The sequence below is a fragment of the Rhinoderma darwinii genome, chromosome 4 (assembly GCF_050947455.1).
Source record: "Rhinoderma darwinii isolate aRhiDar2 chromosome 4, aRhiDar2.hap1, whole genome shotgun sequence".
Taxonomy (NCBI): domain Eukaryota; kingdom Metazoa; phylum Chordata; class Amphibia; order Anura; family Rhinodermatidae; genus Rhinoderma; species Rhinoderma darwinii.
In genome coordinates this window covers 260,994,183-261,015,808 of record NC_134690.1, presented here as the reverse complement: position 1 = coordinate 261,015,808, position 21,626 = coordinate 260,994,183, and the positions used below count along the sequence as shown (strand labels likewise).

The 21,626-nt window shown below is 40.6% G+C and overlaps 1 protein-coding gene across 1 annotated transcript in view; it reads left to right on the top strand.

The window, feature by feature from the left end:
- The window catches only part of TXLNB (taxilin beta), a 105,586-nt gene that overhangs the window by 48,535 nt on the left and 35,425 nt on the right, over positions 1-21,626 (top strand). The window contains exons 4-5 of the mRNA XM_075864289.1: positions 1,378-1,572; positions 2,934-3,053. Coding sequence (XP_075720404.1) covers positions 1,378-1,572; positions 2,934-3,053 — 315 coding nt within the window. The remainder of the gene's footprint in view (positions 1-1,377; positions 1,573-2,933; positions 3,054-21,626) is intronic.

Here is a 21,626-nt window from a genome sequence, read left to right as displayed (position 1 = left end):
GACAGCATTATATAAATCTATATCCTATTAAATTCTATTAAACTACATTTTACTCTAAAGTGATGCGTAGTTTTGGCGAAAACATAGTTTTAACATTCACTTGTGGCCAGTGCTATATGTTGGGCTTAGGGAGAAGTATCCGCTTGGTGGCTCCCCTCCAGCTTCCCCATCCTGTCTCAGTATGAATGACAGGTCTCTCCCTATTTGTGTATTGGGAGAGACCTGTCAATCATACTCAGCTGGGGAGGAAAAAGCCAGAGGGGAGTCAGGCTGGCGAAGCTGGAGGGGAGCCGTCCAGCAGACAATATTTCTGAGCCTGGTACATAGCACTGGTCAGGTGTTAAAACTTGGCTTTTTAAAATAATACTTGGTCCAATAGGATTCCTTGTGAGGTTTTACAACATCTTTTGTTGAGTTTGCCAACAGATTTTGACAGGAAGGAATACAGATCAAATATTATACATTTTCCATATTTTTTCCTATCTGTCAGAAGCTAAAAAAACAAACCAGAAGCCGATGACAACCTGATGATAGATGATAGATAGATAGATAGATAGATAGATAGATAGATAGATAGATAGATAGATAGATAGATAGATAGATAGATAGATAGATAGATAGATAGATAGATAGATAGATAGATGATAGATAGATAGATAGATAGATAGATAGATAGATAGATAGATAGATAGATAGATAGATAGATAGATAGATTAGATAGATGATAGATAGATAGATAGATAGATAGATAGATAGATAGATAGATAGATAGATAGATAGATAGATAGATAGATAGATAGATAGATAGATAGATAGATAGATAGATAGATAGATAGATAGATAGATATAAAGTCATGTGGTTCCAGCAGCATTGGCACTGGTTCATGCCGGCAGTCTGTGCTGAGTGAGAGAGGTGTGACCACAGGAGTGCGCTAACAGGGGAAGCGGAGGAAAGAAGAGTGACAAGGGTTATGTGAGCTAACAGGTGTAACAGTGACGATGGCGATGATCTAAGAGCACTGTGAAGTATTTCCTACATCATTTTTTTCTCCAGTGCTCTTTTATGTCATATGTGTCATTACTGTTTTTCTGGGACATGACACAACTCAGCTGTTATCAGAGCGCCATCATATGCCATATCTAGGGGCAATACAAATTGACAGCCTCATAGTATAAATACTTGCACAATCACATAGAAATAGCAAGCCTTGATGTAAGTACAAGTTGCAGATACATACAATATTTACTAGCAAGTAATTTGATGTTTAAGGCTGAAAACTAAAATTTAATGACCAAATGTAAATATTCAGTAACATCCAAAAACATCCAATGTAAACACTTGCTGCAAGTTATACCACTTGTATATGTTGCTTTTAGGAGGAGACCCTTCAACGAGTCCGAGAAGATGAGGAAAAACGGAAAGAAATCACTAACCATTTCCAGATAACACTGGCAGATATCCAGAGTCAGATAGAGCAGCAGAGTGAGAGAAACACTTCGCTGTGCCAGGAAAATGCCGACCTGGCAGAGAAACTCAAGAGCATTGTTGGCCAATATGAAGTCAGAGAAGAGGTAAGGTGGAACAGCTGCCCTAGCTGTCAATCTCCCTTGAAAACAAGCAAACCTGTAAAGGGAGGCAATAAAATGCTTTCCAGTCCACATGGAGTTTTATATCGATATTGCCGGAATTATGATCACAACAGGTGCACTATACAATTATGCCAAACACTGCTCGTTGTGTAATAGAAATAAATGACTTCCATATGAAGAATATTAACTCAATGTAAACGGCTCGCCAAACACAGTCCACTATTGATATAGTACAAGATTGTTAAATAATTGTTTATGTATATTACCCTATGGATGCCATTTGCTAGACATTACTTTTATTTATTGTATTTCAGAAATACACGTTACATATGGATATAATCTAGGATTTAGTTCGCCTGTAGTGTTGATAGCATACCAAATAACTTGCTAGGCCATGACTGTAAATCCAAAAAGATTTTGATGAATTACTATCAATGTTGGATAGAGATAGATAATATTTTATAGTTATTTTTAAACTAAGCTCTGCAAAAAAACACATTATTATAGATTTGTTAACATTTCAGCTATTATATATAAAAATGTAATAAATATAGTTCGTACGGTTCAAAAAAGACATATGTCTATCAATTATCTTAAGACTTAGGGCCAGCTCACACGTTGTGTAAATACTGCAGATTTTACGCAGCAAATACAGTAGCAGCAAAGTTGATGAGATTGAATAAATCCCATCCACATGCTGCGTAAATACTGAGCAGAAATACCGCTCTGTGGTATGGAAATTCATTCCGCAGCATGTCAATTGTCTTTACGTAAATGCTGCTTATGTGTTACAGGATTTTCCCATTGAATTCAATGGGCATGTAAATCCTGCATCAAATAGCAGTTTTTCCGTTTTTTGCGGCAGATTTGCAGCAATCCCGCCGCAAAACCGGAACTCAGAAAAAAATAAAAAATAAACTTACCTACGAGTCTGTGTTTCATCCTCCTGGGATGACGTTTCACCTCATGTGACCGCAGCTGCAGCCAATCACAGGCTATAGCGGTGGTCACATGGATGAGACCTCATCCCAGGAGGACTGCCTGGATGACGTCAGAGGGCCAGCTTCCTGGGATAACGCTTCATCCCATGTGACCGCCGCTGCAGCCAATCACAGTTTGGTGCGCTTTTTCGCCTGGAATTCCCTGCTGCGCACAGGGCGGATGCGATGCATGCTATTACGCAGTGTATCCGCCACGTGTGAACTCAGCCTTAAAGGGGTTTTTCCAGGAATACACATGGATTATCTATACTGTAAAAGCAGGACTGGTTTTTCTAATAGATGCTTGAATATTGGAAAGCTTGATGATAATCATAATCAATTTAATTTTTTGTTTTCTTATAGCATCTGGATCAAATGTTTAAACAGAGGGAGCTCCAGCAGAAGTTGGTAGATGCCAGGCTAGAGCAAGCCCAAGTGCTGATGAAAGAAGCTGAGGAAAAGCATAAGCGGGAGAAAGAATTTGTAAGTGTTGAGAATGTCTAAATCTTATTCTGGAAACTAACCACCTAGTACCCAACCAATACCAATGACCTACTATTTGCTGATCAGAGCTTCCTATGAAATTTTATGTAAAATATGTATACCGCTGCATCCAGTGGGTGGCCCCATGAACTTCCATTCCGGGTACCGCAACAAAACATTCCTTGTATGTAAAGAAGTGGTCAAAAGATACCATATGGCCCATCAATGGCACCTTTATAACTAAGTTGAGTTGGATAGAGCCATGCACTCCCCTATTGTACAATTCAGCAAGCTGCCCCATTTACTTCAGGGAGTGCTTTGCTCAGGTGCCATGAAGTGGGAGCTGGCAGTAGGGGCACTCAGCAGGTGCAGTAAGGCCTTATTAACACGAGAGTATTTCACGTCCGTGTTACGCACGTTAAAACAACGGACGTCACACGGATTTATGCAATTCAATGGGGCCATTCAGTGTTTTTCATGCAGCGTGTGTCCGCTGCGTGAAACTCACTGCATGTCCTATTCTTGTGCGTTTTTTGCACCCATTGAAGTCAAAGGGTGCGTCAAAATCACGGACAGCACACGGACGCACATCTGTGTGCTGTCCATGATTCACACACCAGTTGCTAAAGTAATGATGAGAAAAAGAAAAACACCTTCTTCAGTTGTTTTTGCTGACGTAAAACATGCATGAGATACGGATGACATACGCGCGTAAAAAACGCAGATACGCACTGTACATGGATGTCACACGGAACTGCAATGCAGGAAAAATGCTGCATTTTTTTACGCGCGCAAAACAGACATGTTCGTGTGAATGAGGCCTAAGGTTGATAAAACAGACATATTTTTATATTTGAAGATCTTTTCTGGGTTTTAGGAGACTAAAGGTTATACTAAGTATAGCACTAGATGCCTGATACAGAGATCTCAATAGTTTAATAGTTTAAAATAGGTCATTCGATTTGTTATCATTAAGTAGCATACCATTATGGTGCCGGGTTTTGTCACCTAGAACAGGAAGGCCTGGTATTTGTTACCCTTTCCATGACTCTTGGGCCAACTTCCCCCTGTTTGCTAAGAGTGCAGTTCCTCTAGAGAGGAGTCAATGCCCAAGTTATCGCCACCGACTATAGGTGGTGATAAATAACACTAACCAGGGCTGAGCTCCCTCTCTCCAGGGGCTAAGGGAATAGAATGATTTAAAGTAAGATAGTGGTTTTGTTGTTATACGTGATGACATTACATCACCTGTTTGTAAATCCATTTGGAATATGACCAACAACAGACCACATATGTTATGTCTGTGAAGTCATGCTTTGACGTTCTGTCTCCCTAACCTGGGCCAATGTGTTGTTAGCACTAGATGGTCGATATCTGATATTATTGATACTATTGATGGGATAGATGTATCAAAATGTTTTTTACAATCTTAACAAAATACACCTATGAATTTTGTTATAGAATAAAATAAGCGTGTTATTTCTATTTAGTAATTGAAGATAGCAACAGTAACAGCTCAAGATCATCATATTTTTATCCAGCTAGACACATCCCTCAGGCATTGCCATCTGTCTATACCAGCTATCCATATACTCTTCCTAAACAATTTGATTAAGGAGGCAGCTGTTCCACTTTCCTGTCTTTCTCTATTACTTGGCAGCTGCGACTCCTATTTATTATTGCTTAGTTTTACAATTCATACCCAGATGCTTATTAAAACATAATGTTCTTTTAGCTCAAGAGTTGTATCTATTGACCGCAATAACAATAAATCACAAAAAAACATACTTTCTTTAAAATATCTATATATATTTGCCAACTGAAAAATGTACTGACAAAAAAAACGTTTTTGTTTTTTTTAATGTAGTCATTGCATAAGATTGTTTGATTTACATTTGAGACTATGTATTGCTAACAATATACCGCATATGCCTGTGCAAATACACATTCTACATTGGCCGTTCTATGTACATAGTATACTATTGTTCATATACGTTGGCTATATACTATAGACAAATCACTTTTTTTTGCATACAATGGCAGTCAAATGTTTGGATATGCCTAGTTGAAAGTTAGTTTCTCATGATCTTAAGTATACAGTGACATACGTTGGCCATTGACCACAGTGTTAAAATAAAAAGTGTACCGCATTCTAAACTTTTTTTTATGGTACTACATTGTATAGGAAAGAACAGCCAGCATCAGAAAGGCCCCAAATGTTGCACACACGGGTGAATAAAGTGTCCTGCTTTTACTAAACCTTTTGGCATGCTGCCTATCTTTAGATTTTATGTATCAAGATGACGTGGAATCTAAGTTTTGATGCTTGCAGCCATTTACTGTGTATACGGTGCTGCTTTCTTTTTTCTTTTAAATATATGTATATATATATATATATATATATATATATATAAATATATATAGTGCTGTGAAAAAGTATTTTCTATTCTTGCATATTTATCACACTTGAAAGTTTCAGATCATCAATCTACTTTAAATATTAGACAAAGATAACCAAAGTAAATACAATATTCTGGTTTCTGGTTTTAAATAATGGTTTCAATGCATTTCAACCCTACCTGGCCCTATGTGAAAAAGTAATTGCACACTAAAACATCCAGTTACCAAATTCAATTAACAATTGAGAACAACTTCACTAGCCACACCTAGGCATGTTTCTTAGGAGACCTATTTCATTTAAACATCGCCTAAAGGGGTTTTCTCATCTTGGACATCTTGGATATGCCATAAATGTCCAAGATGGGAAAACCCTTTTAAGTAGACCCTGTCTGGCAATGTGAAGCAGGCTGGAAGGTCTCAAATAGAAGCACATGATGCCAAGTTCTAAAGGGGTTCAAATAGGGACGCCTAAGAAAGACATTGAAATCTCCCAGTCTGGAAAGGATTGCAAAGCCATTGCTAAGGCTCTGTGTTTGGTGGATAGCATACTAAAATTTCACCAAGCGTGCATCAATGACTCACCTATTAGGTCACAGTTGCCTCAGTTAAGGTCAATGTACACGACGAGTACACGATTCCACAATAAGAATAGACACTGGCCAAAATGGTATTCATGGGAGAGTTGCAAGGCACAAACCACTGCTGACCAAAAAGAACAGAAAGATCGTCCTGCTTTTGCCTAAAAACATGTAGATGACTCCCAAGAATTTTGGAATAATATTCTGTGGACTAAAGAGTTAAAGGCAGTACGTTTTGGAAGACATGGGTCTCATTACATCTGGCATAAAGCAAACAGCGCATTCCACTATAATAACATCATACTACCGACAGTCATACATGGTGGTGGCGGTATGATGGTCTGGGACTGCTTTATTTCTGCAGGACCTGGACGCCTTGTCATAATTTATAGAACCACAAATTCTGTTTTCTGTCAAAAATCCTGATGGAGAATGTCTGCCCGTCAGTTTGTGACATAAAGAGTCAGAGTCATGATTTGAATCCTATTGAGATTATGTGGAAAAACCTGAAATGGGCAGTTCATGCTCAAAAACCCTCCAATGTAGCCGAATCAAAACACTTCTGCAAAGAAGAGTGGGACAAAATTAATCCAGGGTCATGTAGAAGACTCATCGCAAATTTAGCAAGAGTTTGATTGCAGTTGTTACTGCCAACAACGTAGTGTAATGGTCTTTTCTACATTAGTATTGGATTTCTTCTAGAATAGCAAAAGCTATGTCTGGGGGTCCTAATCATTGTTTTTGTGGATGTTGAACTGAGGGGCTATGGTTCACGTCTGGTGGAGTTGCCTCACAGTGAAAAGCTTTTGGATGCGGTTTTATGGGCACATTTTCTCAGTCAGCAAAGTGAATCTTACAAAAAAGAGGTAGGGCTCAAAAGTTGCTTTCATTCACACTTCTCTTAAAATAATAGCAATTTTGTTCTTAGCTAGAATTGTGGAAAAGATCAATTGTTAATTTTATCTTGGTTAAGGAAAAATTTGACTTGATAATGATTTCTGAACAATTGTCTAGTATGAAACTGCAAACATTTGAAGTGGTTTGGCGTCCTTAGCTTCAGCACCAACAAGATAGATACTTTTGGTTTCATAGTTGGTGTTATACGCGACTCAACATTTGCAAAATCAATAAAAACATTGAAATAAAAATTAGCAAAACAAAGATAAATTATAACAACGTAAAAGAAAATAATATCATAATTACTTTAAAAAAAATATATTAGATAATCGTTTATACACAGTAAAAAACTTTTGGTACCCTCATAATAACTAATAAAACTAATGTACACTATTGTTCAAAAGTTTGGAATCATTGAGAAATGTCCTTGTTTTTAAAAGAAAATCACTATTGTTTTCATTGAAAGAAAATGTATTGCAATAATATTCTTTTTTTTTGTTTTGTTTTTTGTAAATTCTTTATATAAGGATTTTCATCTTAAACAATGTAATCAAATATAATTATGTGACTCAAATAGTCAATACTATGTTGAACTCATAAGAGGTGTGATTAAATGCCTTCAACCTGCATGAAGGAGATCTTGTGGATAGGTGTTTAGTCTCAGATTTGAAATCAGATGAGTGTGTATATGGGAGTTCAAACTGCGGTAATAGGATATATCTGCAGATTTATAAAATTGTATCCAATTGTCCCCAATTTTTTTACATTTGTCTAAGTCTTGGTTTAACTCCTTAATGGCCAGCTTATTTTAGACCTTAATGACCAAGCTATTTTTTTAAGTTTTTCAATCGTCGCATTCCAAGAGCTATAACTTTTTTATTTTTGTGTCGACATAGCTGTATAAGGTCTTGTTTATTGTGGGACAAGTTGTATTTTTTAATAGCACCATTTTTGGGTACATATAAACTATTGATTAACTTTTATTAACTTTTTTGTGGGGTAATAAAAAAAAAACCATACATTTTGCCATTCCTTTTTGCGTCTTAGATTTACGCCATTTACTATGTTCAGTGAGTCATTACGATTGTGGCGATACCAAATTTATATAGATTTATTTATGTTTCACTACTTTTACACAATATAAATACTTTTTTATCAAAACTGTTTTTGTGTCGCCATGTTTTAAGAGCAATAATTGTTTTATTTTTATGCCGATGCAGCTGTATGAGGGCTTGTTTTTGCGGGACGACTTCTAGTGGTACCATTTCGGAGTGCATGCGACTTTTTGATCACTTTTTCATAAAAAATTTTTAAGGGCAGGATGAACAGAAAGCAATTCAGGCATTGATTTTTTTATTTTATTTTTTACGGCATTCACCTTGCAGGTTAAATAACATAATCATTTTATAGGTGGGGTCGTTACGGACGCGCCGATACCAAATACCAAATATGTGTAATGTTTTAATTTATTTTAGTTTTTTCATATTAAAAGTGTTTTATAAGGGAAAAAGTGCGGTTTTCATTTTTTTTATTTGAGATTTTTATTTATTTATTATTAACTTTATTAAACTTTTTGATAACTTTATTTTTAGTCCCACTAGGGGACTTCACTATGCGATCTTCTGATCGCTTTTATAATACACTGCAATACTTCTGTATTGCAGCGTATTATTGCCAGTCAGTGTAAAACTGGCAGGCACCTGCTGGGTCATGCTTCAGGCATGGCCTAGCAGGCATACACTACAGGCAGACCTGGGGGTCTTTGTTAGGCTCCGGCTGCCATTGAAGCCATCGGCACCCTGCGATTGCAATTGCAGGGTGCCGATGGGGTGAGAGAGGGAGCGCCCTCCCGCCAAAACCACTAGGACTCGCTATTGAGCGCCACATCTAAGAGGGTACACGGGTGAGATCGATGTTGAAATCAATCCTACCCGTTAGAGCAGATGCCCGGCTGTCTCTAGACCGCCCGACACCCGCTTTAGCTGGCATAGGACACCCGTGCCGGGCTTATGTCACAGCGCCGTGAAAAGGAGGTGCTCTGGCATAAGTACCCTAATGGCCGCCGGGAAAAGGCGTATTGGCGGTTGTTAAGGGGTTAAGAGCCATTTTATTTTTTCGTAAGATTGTATCATATTAATTTCTCTTAACCACTCAGTAATTGTAGGGGATTCGTCGTCTTTCCAGTGTCTAGATATTAAAGTCTTTGCTGTGCTTATAAGGTGTGGTAAAGTCGAATTGCAGTTTTTAAATTGATTTGACTCCTCTAAATTGAGTAAAGTTAATTCTGGAGTAAGGGTAATGTCCTTACCCAGAAATTTTCTTAAGGTTGCTTGGACGTCTTGCCAAAATTGGTGAATTATGGACAGTTAAACCATATATGTAGAAGCGTACCATTATCTGTTTCACACCTCCAGCAAGTGGGAGAATAAGATGGGTCGCTTTTATTCAAATTCTCCGGTGTTTTATACCATCTTGATATGATCCTGAATTCTCGTTGATATTGAGAAGGAGTGTGAATGTTTTAAGATCAGTTTGATTTGGTCTGCAGAAAAGTTTATATTTAAGTCTTTCTCCCATTTCGAGTTGTAAGAAGGTGGATCAGAAGTTTGTAGTAAGGACTTGTAGATTTTTAAAATCATACTCTGGATCGGTTTAGGTTGGGGACAGAATTTGGATAGCAAATTGTATTTTGTTGAGTCGGTCATCTCTGGTAAGAACAATCTGACTGCTTTCAAGATCGTTTTGGAGTCCTGATCAGTTAAGTTTGAATCTTTAAACTCAGGTAAATCAGTTAGTTGGTGGGCGATGTTGTTGTGTTTAATTAAATGTTTTACCGCTAATGTGGCTAATAATGAATTTTTAGAAATGGTCTGCTTCAAGGATCTGAATTTGTTCGGTATGAGAAATGTGAAAGGGGTAAGTTCACAAATCTTAGGAACCATCAAGTTTTTCCTATTAAGTTTGTGCCAGGTCCGTAATGTGAGATTTGTTAGAGAGTTTCGGATTGTGTTATATTGTATTCTATTGTGGGGGGTGATCCACATATACTTTTCAAATTCTTGGTTCAGCATGTTCAATTCTATATCAGTCCATAATTTGCAGTTTGGATAAAAGTATAGTTCTAGGACATCGTTGATTTGGGTTGTGTCTCTATACTTTTCAAAATCAGGTATTCCGATCCCTCCCAATTTCCTAGGTTTTGTCAATGTTCCATATTTGACTCTAAAACCTTTAGAATGCCAAATAAACGTCGTTGTTATTTGTTTAAGGTTCTTAAAAAAAGGAGTGGGGGATGTTGATGGGAAGAGTCTGTAAGAAGTAGAGGACCTTTAGCAGAATTATCATTTTCACAAGATTATTTCATCCAAACCACGGGATTTGTATTAAATTCCAGTTGATAAGATCTCTCTCTATTTTTTCCAACAAAGGTTTGTAGTTTAGGTCATATCATTTCGTTAAGTCAGGGTCTATCTTAACACTTAGATAATTTATGCTGGTGCAGGTATTTTTAAAGGGGTAGGATTTAGACCAGGTGGTCCAGTTTCTTATGCAAACGTTTATATAGAGAAATTCCAAATTAGAGTTGTTTATTTTAAAGTTGGATATTTTCCCGAACAGTTCAAATTCCTTGAGTAATATCTTAAGCGATGTGTGTGGATTTGTCATAATGATGAGCATATCGTCTGCAAAAATAGCAGTTTTATGTACAATTTTATTACATAAAATTCCTTTTATCTTTGTATTTTCTCTTATTCTTTGGGCTCATACTTCCATCATTAATATGAATAGCAGGGGGGATAATTGACAGCCTTGTCTTGTACCGTTTCTGATTTTAAATGAATGTGAGAGGACTTCATTCATTTTAATTTTAGCAGATGGGGTTATCTACAAGGCCATAATTTTGTCTAGCAAATTTTCTGGTAGACCAAATTTTACAAGAGTCAATTTTAAAAATTACCAGTTGACCATATCAAACGCTTTTTCTGCGTCTGTTGATAGGAGAGCTAATGGTATATTTTGTTTTTTAGCATACTGTATGATGTTAATTATTCTCAAGGTGTTATCTTTTGCTTCTCTGTTAGAAGTGAAACCCACCTATTCAAGATTTATAAGGGAGGGTAGTGAAGGTTGTATTCTGTTTGCAATTATTTTAGCATAGATTATAATGTCATTATTAATTAATGAAATTGGTCTGTAGTTGTGTCTTTACCTTCTTTAGGAATCAAGGTGAGGTGTGCAGTTAGGGATTCTTCTCGGAATGGATTGGAGGAATCTATGCTATTTAAATAATAAGTCATATGGGGAATGAGAATGTCTTTAAACTTTTTGTAATAAATACTTGAGAACCCATCTGGACAGGACACTTCCAATTTGGGCTTGATTTGACTGTATTTTCGACTTCTTGGGTTGAGAATGGCTTATTAAGTATTGTTTTTTGAGTCTCATTGATACATGGTAAGTGTATATTTATTGTGCTGTCCTTTTCTTGGACGTTTCGGGTATCCAAGTTATATAGCTCTTCATAATATGCATTAAATACTTTGGATATTTCGTGTGTTGTATGTACCAAATTGTTCTGTTTATTTTTAATCTTTGGAATAAACATTGCGGACTTATGTTTTTTTATCAGGAAGGCTAGTTTTTTTTACCGCATTTGTCAGATTGAGCATATGATATGAATTTTATGTAAATTTGAATTTGAGTAAAAGAGGAATCTTTCTGTATCCATATTTATGATAAATTTTGGTGGTATTAGTAAGAGTCCACATCCTGGATAAAAATGGTTTTAATTTCGTTCTCTGTTATATTAGGAAAGAAAAAGATAGATCCGGAGTATATATAAAATATAACTTTTACTTTGTTTCTTTTAAAAATATTTGTAAAAACATAACATGTGTACATGGAGGTTTCATATGCCAATACTGCATGCGATTTTTCATATATTCATTATGATATGCATGATGTGCATTTTCATCATTTTTTTGGAGACAGCAAAACTTTTGTAGGGATTATAAATCTGTACTATTTTCTTATTTCTCTTTTCTAGAGGTTCCCCCACATTTATTTATTTTCTTTATCTTGCATGGATTACATATAGAGGTAATAGGAAAATGTAGGGGCTGTTGCCCTCCTACCCCTTTTTGTTGTTGTTAGTAGTCCTCCATCAATTGTGTCCTGTGTCATGGAAGTGGGTGACCTCTTTGAGATAGCAAGTGATAAATGAATGTTCTCCCAACGCGTTTCCTCCTTTAAAAAAAAAAAAATTAAGACAGCCCAATAAGTATTTGACATCTTTGCTATTATTTAATAGACTTTCGTTAAGTTTCCAATTAAAAGCAGACTTGGATTTGGGGTTCAATTCTAGGTTTATAAAGTGTGGTGCATGATCCTCTAACCAAGCTCAATAAATTATGAGGGATTAGTAGATAATCTATCCTTGAGTATTTTTTTGTGAACCGCCGAATAGAAAGAGTATTCCTTGGTGGATGGAAATTTGATTCTCCATGAATCCATCAGTTGTGATTCAGATAATAGTTTTTTTGATAGATTTCAATGTTTTAAATTGAATCGTTCAGGAGAAATTGGATGTCTCTAAGGATGGTTGTAGAGGGGTGTTGATGTCTTCTTCAAATATCAGTGAGCCTTCTTGGAATTTCTCTAATGACTCAAATATATGTTTGAAAAATTTGTCCTGACCTGCGTTGGGTGTGCAAATGTTTGCGAAAGTGAATAATTTGTTGTGAATTGAGTCTTTTACAAAAACATACCCTTGTCTGTTTGACAGTCTTTTATTCTGAATTTTTTGTGTATTATAATGGAAACTCCTTTATGTCTCTAAGGGGTAGGGATGGGTTGTACCATTGGGTGCAATTTTTATTCTTTGTGAGAGGAGTATTTTTTAAAGTGGGTCTCCTGCAAGAACACTACAACTATTTTTTTTTATTGCAGAAATTGGAGAATTTGCAATCTCTTCTAAGGGACATTAATACCTTTCACATTGTAAGTTGCTAGTCTAAGTTCAGCTATTTAAAAAAAGAGAAAATTATTGGAGATTAAATTCAAAATACTTATGGGTAGTGAGACACATATTGATTCGGGTAATAAGAATGGATGTGATGATGGAGGGTTGGGGAAGGGAGAAAACAAGTTATAAGGTGAACAGTTTTCAAAGAAAATAACAATTGACATGTTATGCAGTTGGAAATTGTGGGGGAATCCCATTACACATCAGGGTAGATTGCATAGATTAATATTCCAGGTAGAGTGACTATTTCCTCACAGGTAGGCCTTGAGGAGATCCAGTGCTCCTCCCAGCAAAATCTCTGGAAACGAAATATATAATTAACAGGCAAGTAAATTGTATCATTGCAGATGTTTACCTCAATTATGGTAAAAACAGAAAGGTAGATAAAATAACACTGTCCGTGCGAAATCGCATCTTGTTGGTAGAGCATTTTCCACGAGGTAGATATGCTTACAGTTGAGAATATACACAATTTTATAGCATAGTATTTCTATCACTGAAAACAAATAAGCATTCTACATATTTCTTAAATGTACAAGTAACTAAACATTAATATTTAAACATAGGTAGGCCTGTGTATAAAAAAGGATACATCAAGAGACATCTTCTCTGTCCCATAAGATCAATCAAAAGTTCTTGTGTGTAAAAGGTAAGGTGTTCGAATGGTTCCTGAGAAAAAGAACAAGAAATTTGAGGTCCATACAGTAAGTCAAGAGGTTCAGTTATAGGTAGCCTTGTCATTCCCCCTTGGGGTTTTTGTGAAGTCCGTATCAGATTTTTTCATCCTCTTGGTCCTTTGTGGTGTGATTATTTCCCAATCTCCCGGACTAGGTAATGGTGGGAGATCCAATTTCTCCTCTGAAGTGATCCAGTCTGGGATTTTTAGATGGTTGAGATCCAATTTATTCAGGACAAATGGCAGATCATCCGGAGTGTTGATTGTTAATGACTTATTAGCCAGAGAAATTGTAATTCCAAATGGAAACATCCACCTGTACGGGATGTTTTTTTTTCCGAAGGACTCTAGTTAGAGGTTGTAGTTGTCTTCTTAAATCCAATGTAAATCTGGATAGATCCTGGTAAATCTGAATATCATTGTTATCGAGCTCAATTTTTTTTGCTATTCTTGAATTTGTTAGAATTTCTTCTTTAAAGGGGTTTTCCCACGAACTAAAATACAGTTAAATGTGTCCATAAATGGCAGTTATACATTTGTGCAATTACATGATATTTTCTAAAATGTATTGTTATAAAGATATATTTGTCATGTCCGTGACTGCGGGCCAACAGGTTCACTCTCCCCCTGACGGCCGCAGCCATGGGTCGGCGAGCGCTGGCCCCAGTCTCCTCCTCAGGAGACGCCAGCACTCACTTCCACTTACCTCGGCCGGATCCCGTAGGGTGCGCGTGCACGCTCGTGCCCGCTCTTAAAGCTGCAGCGCGCACCAGACTTTGATGAACTATTAGCCCATGAGTACCCTGGACTATAAGAGGGGTTCAGCCCCTTGCTTCTTGCTTCTGAGCGTTGTTGTGGTTCCCTAAGTTTGTCTATATGATGGTCTCCTGGTGTGTTCCTGTTCCTGTATCCCATGCTATCCTGGTCATGTGCCGTGCTGAGCCAGAGTCGTGCCGTGCTGTATACCACGCCTGTCCTGCTTCACCACGCCTGACATCTGCCTGCTGCCTAGTCCCAGCCGAGCCTGCCTTGCTACTGTCCGAGCTGCCACAAGTACCATACACAAACTATAGACTTTAGCCTGCGCAATATTGGCCAGCTGCCATACCGCCAAGGCGGTACGGCCCAGTGGGTCCACGAACCCTACGTGACAGTACGCTCAGGCCATGGACCCCGCTGGTCGATTCAAGACCATGATGACGTCACAGGAGATGTGGGCGCATATGCTAGTCCTCTGGTCTCGACAAGACCAACTCCTCCAGGTGTTGAACATTCTCGCACGTCGGCAGGAGGCACAAGCTGCCGTTCCTCCTACTACACCTCCTGGCAGTGTTGATCCTCAAACTACACCTCCTGGCAGTGTTGACCGCATTTTTCTTTGCCACTTCCTGACCGCTATGATGGAGACGCATGTACCTGTCGTGGATTTTTGAACCAGTGCCAGATCCACTTCAGCCTGTATACTAGGACATTTTCGTCTGATGGTTGCAAGGGTCGCTTTCATCATCTCTCTCCTCACTGGCAAGGCCCTTGCATGGGCGAACCTTATCTGGGAGAGACAAGGACCAGAGACCCGTGAGTTCCAGGGCTTCCTATGGACTTTTCGCATGGTGTTTGAGGAGCCTGGATGGGTCTCATCTGCAGCGGTTTCCTTGATTAATCTACGCTAATGAGACACCTCCGTGAGCGAGTACGCAATTCACTTCCGCACCCTGGTGGGAGAACTGTTATGGAACAATGAGAACCTGGTGGCTGCATTCTGGCATGGACAGTCTCATAAAATTAAGGACGAACTTGCCGCTCGAGATCTGCCATCTATCCTGGATGACCTCATCCTTCTGTCCGCCCGGATTGATATGCGGATCCGAGAACGCCTCCAAGAGGTTCGTCGAGAGGGAGGCCTCCCTAGTCTGGCCCCTACTTTGCAGCAACCCCTGCTGTCCTCAGATGTCGATCCTCCTAAGGAGTCTGTGATGATGGACCAGTGTAAGCTATCCACCCAGGAGAGACAACGCAGACGTACTTCGGGACTCTGTCTATATTGCGGCCTCGGTGGCCATCTTGTGCGTCTGTGTCCCCAAAAATCCCAAAGCCTAGGGTTGCTAGGAGAGACAACCTTGAGTAAGAAAGGACTTCCGTCTAAATTGTCCATACCAGTGACCATAGTGTCCGCAGAGAGAACGCATCAGGTCTCTGCGTATCTGGACTCTGGATCCACTGCTAATTTAATTTATAGAGACCTGGTGGATCTTCTTCAATTACCCCCCTGGAGAGGCCGTTGACGGTTGCATCTGTAAATGGACTACCTCTGCCAGACCCAGTTATAGCTGTGACCAAGCTGCTGAGGCTCCAAGTGGGAGCTCTTCACTCCGAACTTCTGTCGTTCTATGTCCTATCCAAAGCTGTTAACCCTGTGTTGCTGGGTTTGCCTCGGCTCCGACTTCATGCCCCAATCCTGGACTGGAATTCTGGAGAGGTTCTCCAGTGGGGCCCTGAGTGTCAAAGCCGATTCCTGGTGCAGATTAGTTCGGCTCAGCCTCCTCTGCCTCGGTCATTGGCAGGATTGCCAGGTCATTATGCTGCATTTTTGGACGTCTTCAGCAAGAGGGAGGCAGAGACATTGCCTCCACACCGGGCGTATGACTGCCCTATCGAGCTGATTCCTGGTGCATCCCTTCCCCGTGGTAGGGTATATCCTCTTTCCTTGCCAGAGACTCTGTCCATGTCCGCCTATGTGAAAGAGAACTTGGAGAAGAGGTTCATACGGAAGTCTTCCTCTCCTGCAGAAGCCTGGTTCTTCTTCGTAAAAAAGAAGGATGGTTCTCTTCATCCTTGTATTGACTACACCTGATCACGGTGAAAAATAAATATCCGTTGCCACTGATCTCAGAACTGTTTGATCGTATACGTGGTACGAATGGAAGACTGCATTTAACACCCGTGATGGACACTATGAATATCTAGTAATGCCCTTCGGCGTGTGTAATGCTCACAATCATGATAATATCTTGATTTTTTTCTCCGGATCCTATGACGCATCAGAGACATGTCCGTCAAGTTTTGCTGCGGTTAAGGGAGAATCGTCTGTACGCTAAGTTGGAGAAGTGCGTTTTTGAGAAAGATGCTCTACCCTTCCTGGGCTAGATCGCCTCGAATCGAGGTCTCGAGATGGATTCTGAAATGGTAAAGGCTGTCCTGGAATGGCCATGCCCTCAAGGCTTGCGGGCCATACAGCGCTTTCTGGGATTCGCCAATTTCTACAGACAGTTTATTCCAAACTTCTCCTCACTGACTTCTACCAACTCTAACCTCACTAAGAAGGGCATGAACGCCAAGGTGTGGACTCCTGAGGCAGAGTCCGGATTTCATAGCCTGAAAAGTGCCTTCACATCAGCCTCTATCCTCCATCATCCAGATGTTTCTCTACAGTTCTCATTGGAGGTGGACGCATCCTCTGTTGGTGCTGGTGCACTCCTGTTCCACAGAGGCTCCAAGGGCAAGTCAATGGTATGTGGATATTTTTCCAAGCTCTTCTTTTCCGCAGAACGCAACTACTCAATTGGGGATCGGCAGTTACTGGCCATCAAATTGGCTCTGGAAGAGTGGAGACATCTACTAGAGGGAGCAGCTCATCCCATCCTGATTTTTACGGACCATAAGAACCTCACCTATCTTCAGACGGCCCAACGGCTGAACCCTCGTTAGGCCAGGTGGGCACTGTTCTTTACCAGGTTACAGTTTGAGCTCCATTATCGCCCGGCCGACAAGAATGTGAGGGCCGATGCCATGTCCAGGTCTTTCGAGACAGAAGACACCATGGAGATTCCACAGAAGATTATTGACCCGTCTTGCATTGTCTCTGTCAATCCCCTGCAAGCTGGGGACATTCCTCCAGGGAGGACTTTTGTTCGCCTGGCTGACCGTGGAAGAATCCTCCTCTGGGGACACTACTCTAGACTGGCAGGTCACGCGGGGACTCGTAAGACCCGGGATCTGATTGCTCGTCATTTCTGGTGGCCCACGCTGCCCAAGGACATTATGGACTTTGTTTCTTACTGTTCAGTATGTGCAGCCAACAAGGTCGCTCACTCCAGACCTGCTGGTCTGCTCCAGCCATTGCCTGTGCCCAATGCTCCCTGGCAGCATATAGCTATGGACTTTATCACTGACCTGCCTCTCTCTGCCTGATGCAGTACTGTCTGGCTGGTAGTGGATCGATTTTCAAAGATGGCCCACTTCGTTCCTCTGACCAGTCTTCCTTCTGCTCCTCTGCTAGCCAAGCTGTTCATCCAACACATCTTCCGCCTGCACGGCTTGCCGCAGCATATTGTGTCTGATCAGGGGGTTCAGTTCACCTCGAAGTTCTGGAGAGGCCTCTGCAGACTCCTAGGTGTAAAGTTGGACTTTTCCTCGGCCTACCATCCTCAGTCCAATGGTTAGGTCGAGAGGATCAATCAGATCTTGGAGAACTACCTACGTCACTTCATCTCCAAGCAGCATGATGACTGGGTGCAGTTGCTTCCATAGACGGAGTTCTCTTACAATAATCATACCAGCGAGTCCACACAGAAGACACCGTTCTTTACCGTCTATGGCCAACACCCACAAATTCCTCTCCCGGTCCCTGTTACGTCCGAGGTGCTAGCTGCTGACATGGCTTTTGGGGACTTTCTGCAGATTTGGCAGCAAACTCGATCCTCCATCCCGCTGGCGGTCGACCGCATGAAGCGGAAGGCGAACACAAGGAGAAGAGAACCTCCTCAGTTTCTTCCTGGCACGAAGGTCTGGCTGTCCTCCAGGAATATTCGACTGAGGGTGCCGTTGTACAAATTTGCTCCCAACATCCTCGGACCCTCCGAGATCCTGCAGCAGATCAACCCTGTTGCCTACAAGCTTCGGCTGCCTCCAACCCTCAAGATCCCCAACTCCTTCCATGTTTCTCTCCTGAAACCAGTGGTTCTGAACCGCTTTACCAAAACTCCTAGCGCTGCAGTAGCCTCCAGCGGCCCTTCAGACACCTTCGAGGTTAAGGAGATCTTGGACACCAAGGGAGTGAGAGGAAAGACTTTTTATTTGGTGGATTGGAGGGGGTTTGGTCCTGGAGAGGTCCTGGGAGCCAGATGAGAACCTCAATGCCCCTACTCTTCTGAAGAAGTTTCTCTCTCACTCTGGTCCCAAGAAGAGGGGGCGTAAGAGGGGGGATACTGTCATGTCTGTGGCTGCGGGCTGTCAGGTTCACTCTCCCCGACTGCCGCAGACATGAGTCGGCGAGCGATCACTTCCACTTACCTCTGCTGGATCCCGTAGGGTGCACGTGCACGCTCGTGCCTGCTCTTAAAGGAGCAGCGTGCGCACCGGACTTTGATTAACTATTAGCTCATGAGTGCCCTGGACTATAAGAGGGATTCAGCCCCTTGCTTCTATGCCTGAGTGTTGTTGTCGTTCCCTAAGTTTGTCTATGTCATGGTCTCCTAGTGTGTTCCTGTTCCTGTATCCCGTGCTATCCTGGTCGTGTGCCGTGCTGAGCCAGAATCATGCTGTGCTTTATACCATGCCTGTCCTGCTACACCACGTCTAAATAAGACAAAACTAGACAAGATAAAATTACATAACCCTCGCAGGATAAAAGATGGAATCAGAACACTGAAGCAGCGGAACAACCAGATAGTAACCCGGTCACAGGATCGCTCAAAATGCTAGAATGCATGCATAGTAAGTTTTTAAACAGGTGAAAGGTATAACACATTTGCACAGATTGGTATATATGCATATATAAATGTAAGTACATCCGTACAATCAAGTTTAAGCAACAGTATACCTACACCTGCAAAGTACGGGAATAGCTGAGAGATCAAGATCGGGGGTCCGCTGCTGACACGACACTCATTTTACAGATGCTTCGTCAGGGGGTTATATAGGGTAGTAGAAGGGAGTTTAGCTTGATATTAGCTTGATATTAGACTATGAGGCAAGTCAGTAAAAGTTTTGGGCAGTGCCCATGTTACATTTAAGCGCAGATACGCTTTATTATCAACTATAATCTGAGGCTTTGCTGAGCCCTTAGGTCACATTAATAAAAGTTACATATGTTTTCTCTTGTAAAAAGTATATTACTGTTGTTCTCCCTGGAGGGTTAAGGCAGTCTTTGTAGAGGTTAGTAGGTTGCTATAAACCCTGGTATTAACCTCTTATTAGAACTCTCCCTATTGTTCAGGTGTCGGTGGGTTAGTGGAATATGGCCGCCGTCACAAGTTTCCCCTTCTTTCCGGTTGGGACTGGCAGGTTTCGCCTTAAGGTCATGGTTCCTTTATCCAGGGGATCTTTCCCCACAAGCGGTGGTTGCTTGGCCGTTTTCCGGGACGTTTTTGGGCAATCAAATGCAGCGTCCGGGTCGCGGACCGCAGGAAAGATCGGGGATCCGGCGTGGGTACTAGGCCTCAGTAGGCCGTGGGTGTCTCCATGCATGTAAACGAAAAAGGAGACCTGCTTTATCCTCTCACTGCGGTTGTTCTTTCTGCTGCAACGATATGGCTGCAGAAGCTGTAGATTTAACTGGATGGCGCTGGATAAGAATCCAGTATGCAAAGCTCTCCCGTGTACGTCCGTCTCCTTGCTCAGCCAGGCCACACCCCTGCATTGTAATATTATTCTATACAAGAGAGGCATCAGTCAGCACTACTCATATATGATATAGAATCTCAAAAGTATAACAAACAATGGCTTCTGTAGTTTTCAAAATTTGTATAACTTACTGATGCTGAGTGATTATATAGCAACAAGCCAATTTTCCATAGAAAGAAATAAAGAGCCTCGGCACACATCATTTAAAACATTTTTCTTTCGTTTATTTTCTCATATCCTTACAGGTAGGAAACAGGAGACAAACAAAGAACAGGCGGCCAGTAGCTGTTTCACATCAATGAGAAGTGAAACGGCCGTAGGACGCCTGCTGTTTTGTTTGTGTCTCTTTTCATACCTTCATGGATATGCAAAAATAAAGTAAAGAAAAGACGTTGTTTTAAATGGTTAGTGCTGTGGTTCTTTTCTCCTTTCTATGGCGCAATGTAACATTAACTAGGTATACAAAGATCGCATTTCAGAACCCATCACTCCTGTGTTCCAGTAGTTCATTGTGTTGGTAAATCCTAAATTATCATGTTAAAGGGATAATTCTTAATTAGAAAACCTTTGTACAATTATGTTAGCAAGGCTAAAAATTATTGTTTATGGAAGCAATGAAAGTAGCCTTCTTAGGGCTACGTGAGTATCTGGGGTATTATTTGTTGGTTTGATTATGGTTTCAAAATGGTCGGGAAGGCAGGTCCTCATCTGAGTTTTATTAAATGGTACCGTAAAAAAACAGTCTCATCTTCAACACTTGGGAGGCGAATCCGGGCTGCTTGCCTCATAGGCAGAGTTTCATAGAAATAGCTATATGTGAGTTTTGATAATAAAAAGAAATAAGACAAGAGAACACATGGACGGAGGATGATTGGAGAAAGGTGTTATGGAAAGACAAATCTAAGTTTGAGGTGTTTGGATCACAAAGAAGAATATTTGTTTGGCGGAAAACAAATGTAAAGATCCTGGACGTTATGGTGGAGGAAATGTTATGGCCTTGTGCCGCTTTAGTGCTAGTCAAGTGGGAAATTTGTACAGGGTAAAAGGAATCTTAAACAGCGAGGGCTAACACATTGTTTTGAATGCCAAGCCATACCTCTGGACGGTGCTTGATAGGAGCCAATTTCATCCTACAACAGGACTATGTCCCAAAGCACTGTTGTAGGAGCAGCTTGAGCGTACGGTACAAAAAAAAAAAAGCCTAATAAGCCAGTCCAACTTGTGGGAGGACCTTCAGGTAGCACAGGGTGACATTTCTGCAGATTGCCTCAACAAATTGACAGGTAGAATGTCAAATGTCTGCAAGGCTGCTACAAATTAAGTATTACTTTATGAAAGCAAAATTTACAGCAGTAGTTTTTCAAAGCAGAAATCAT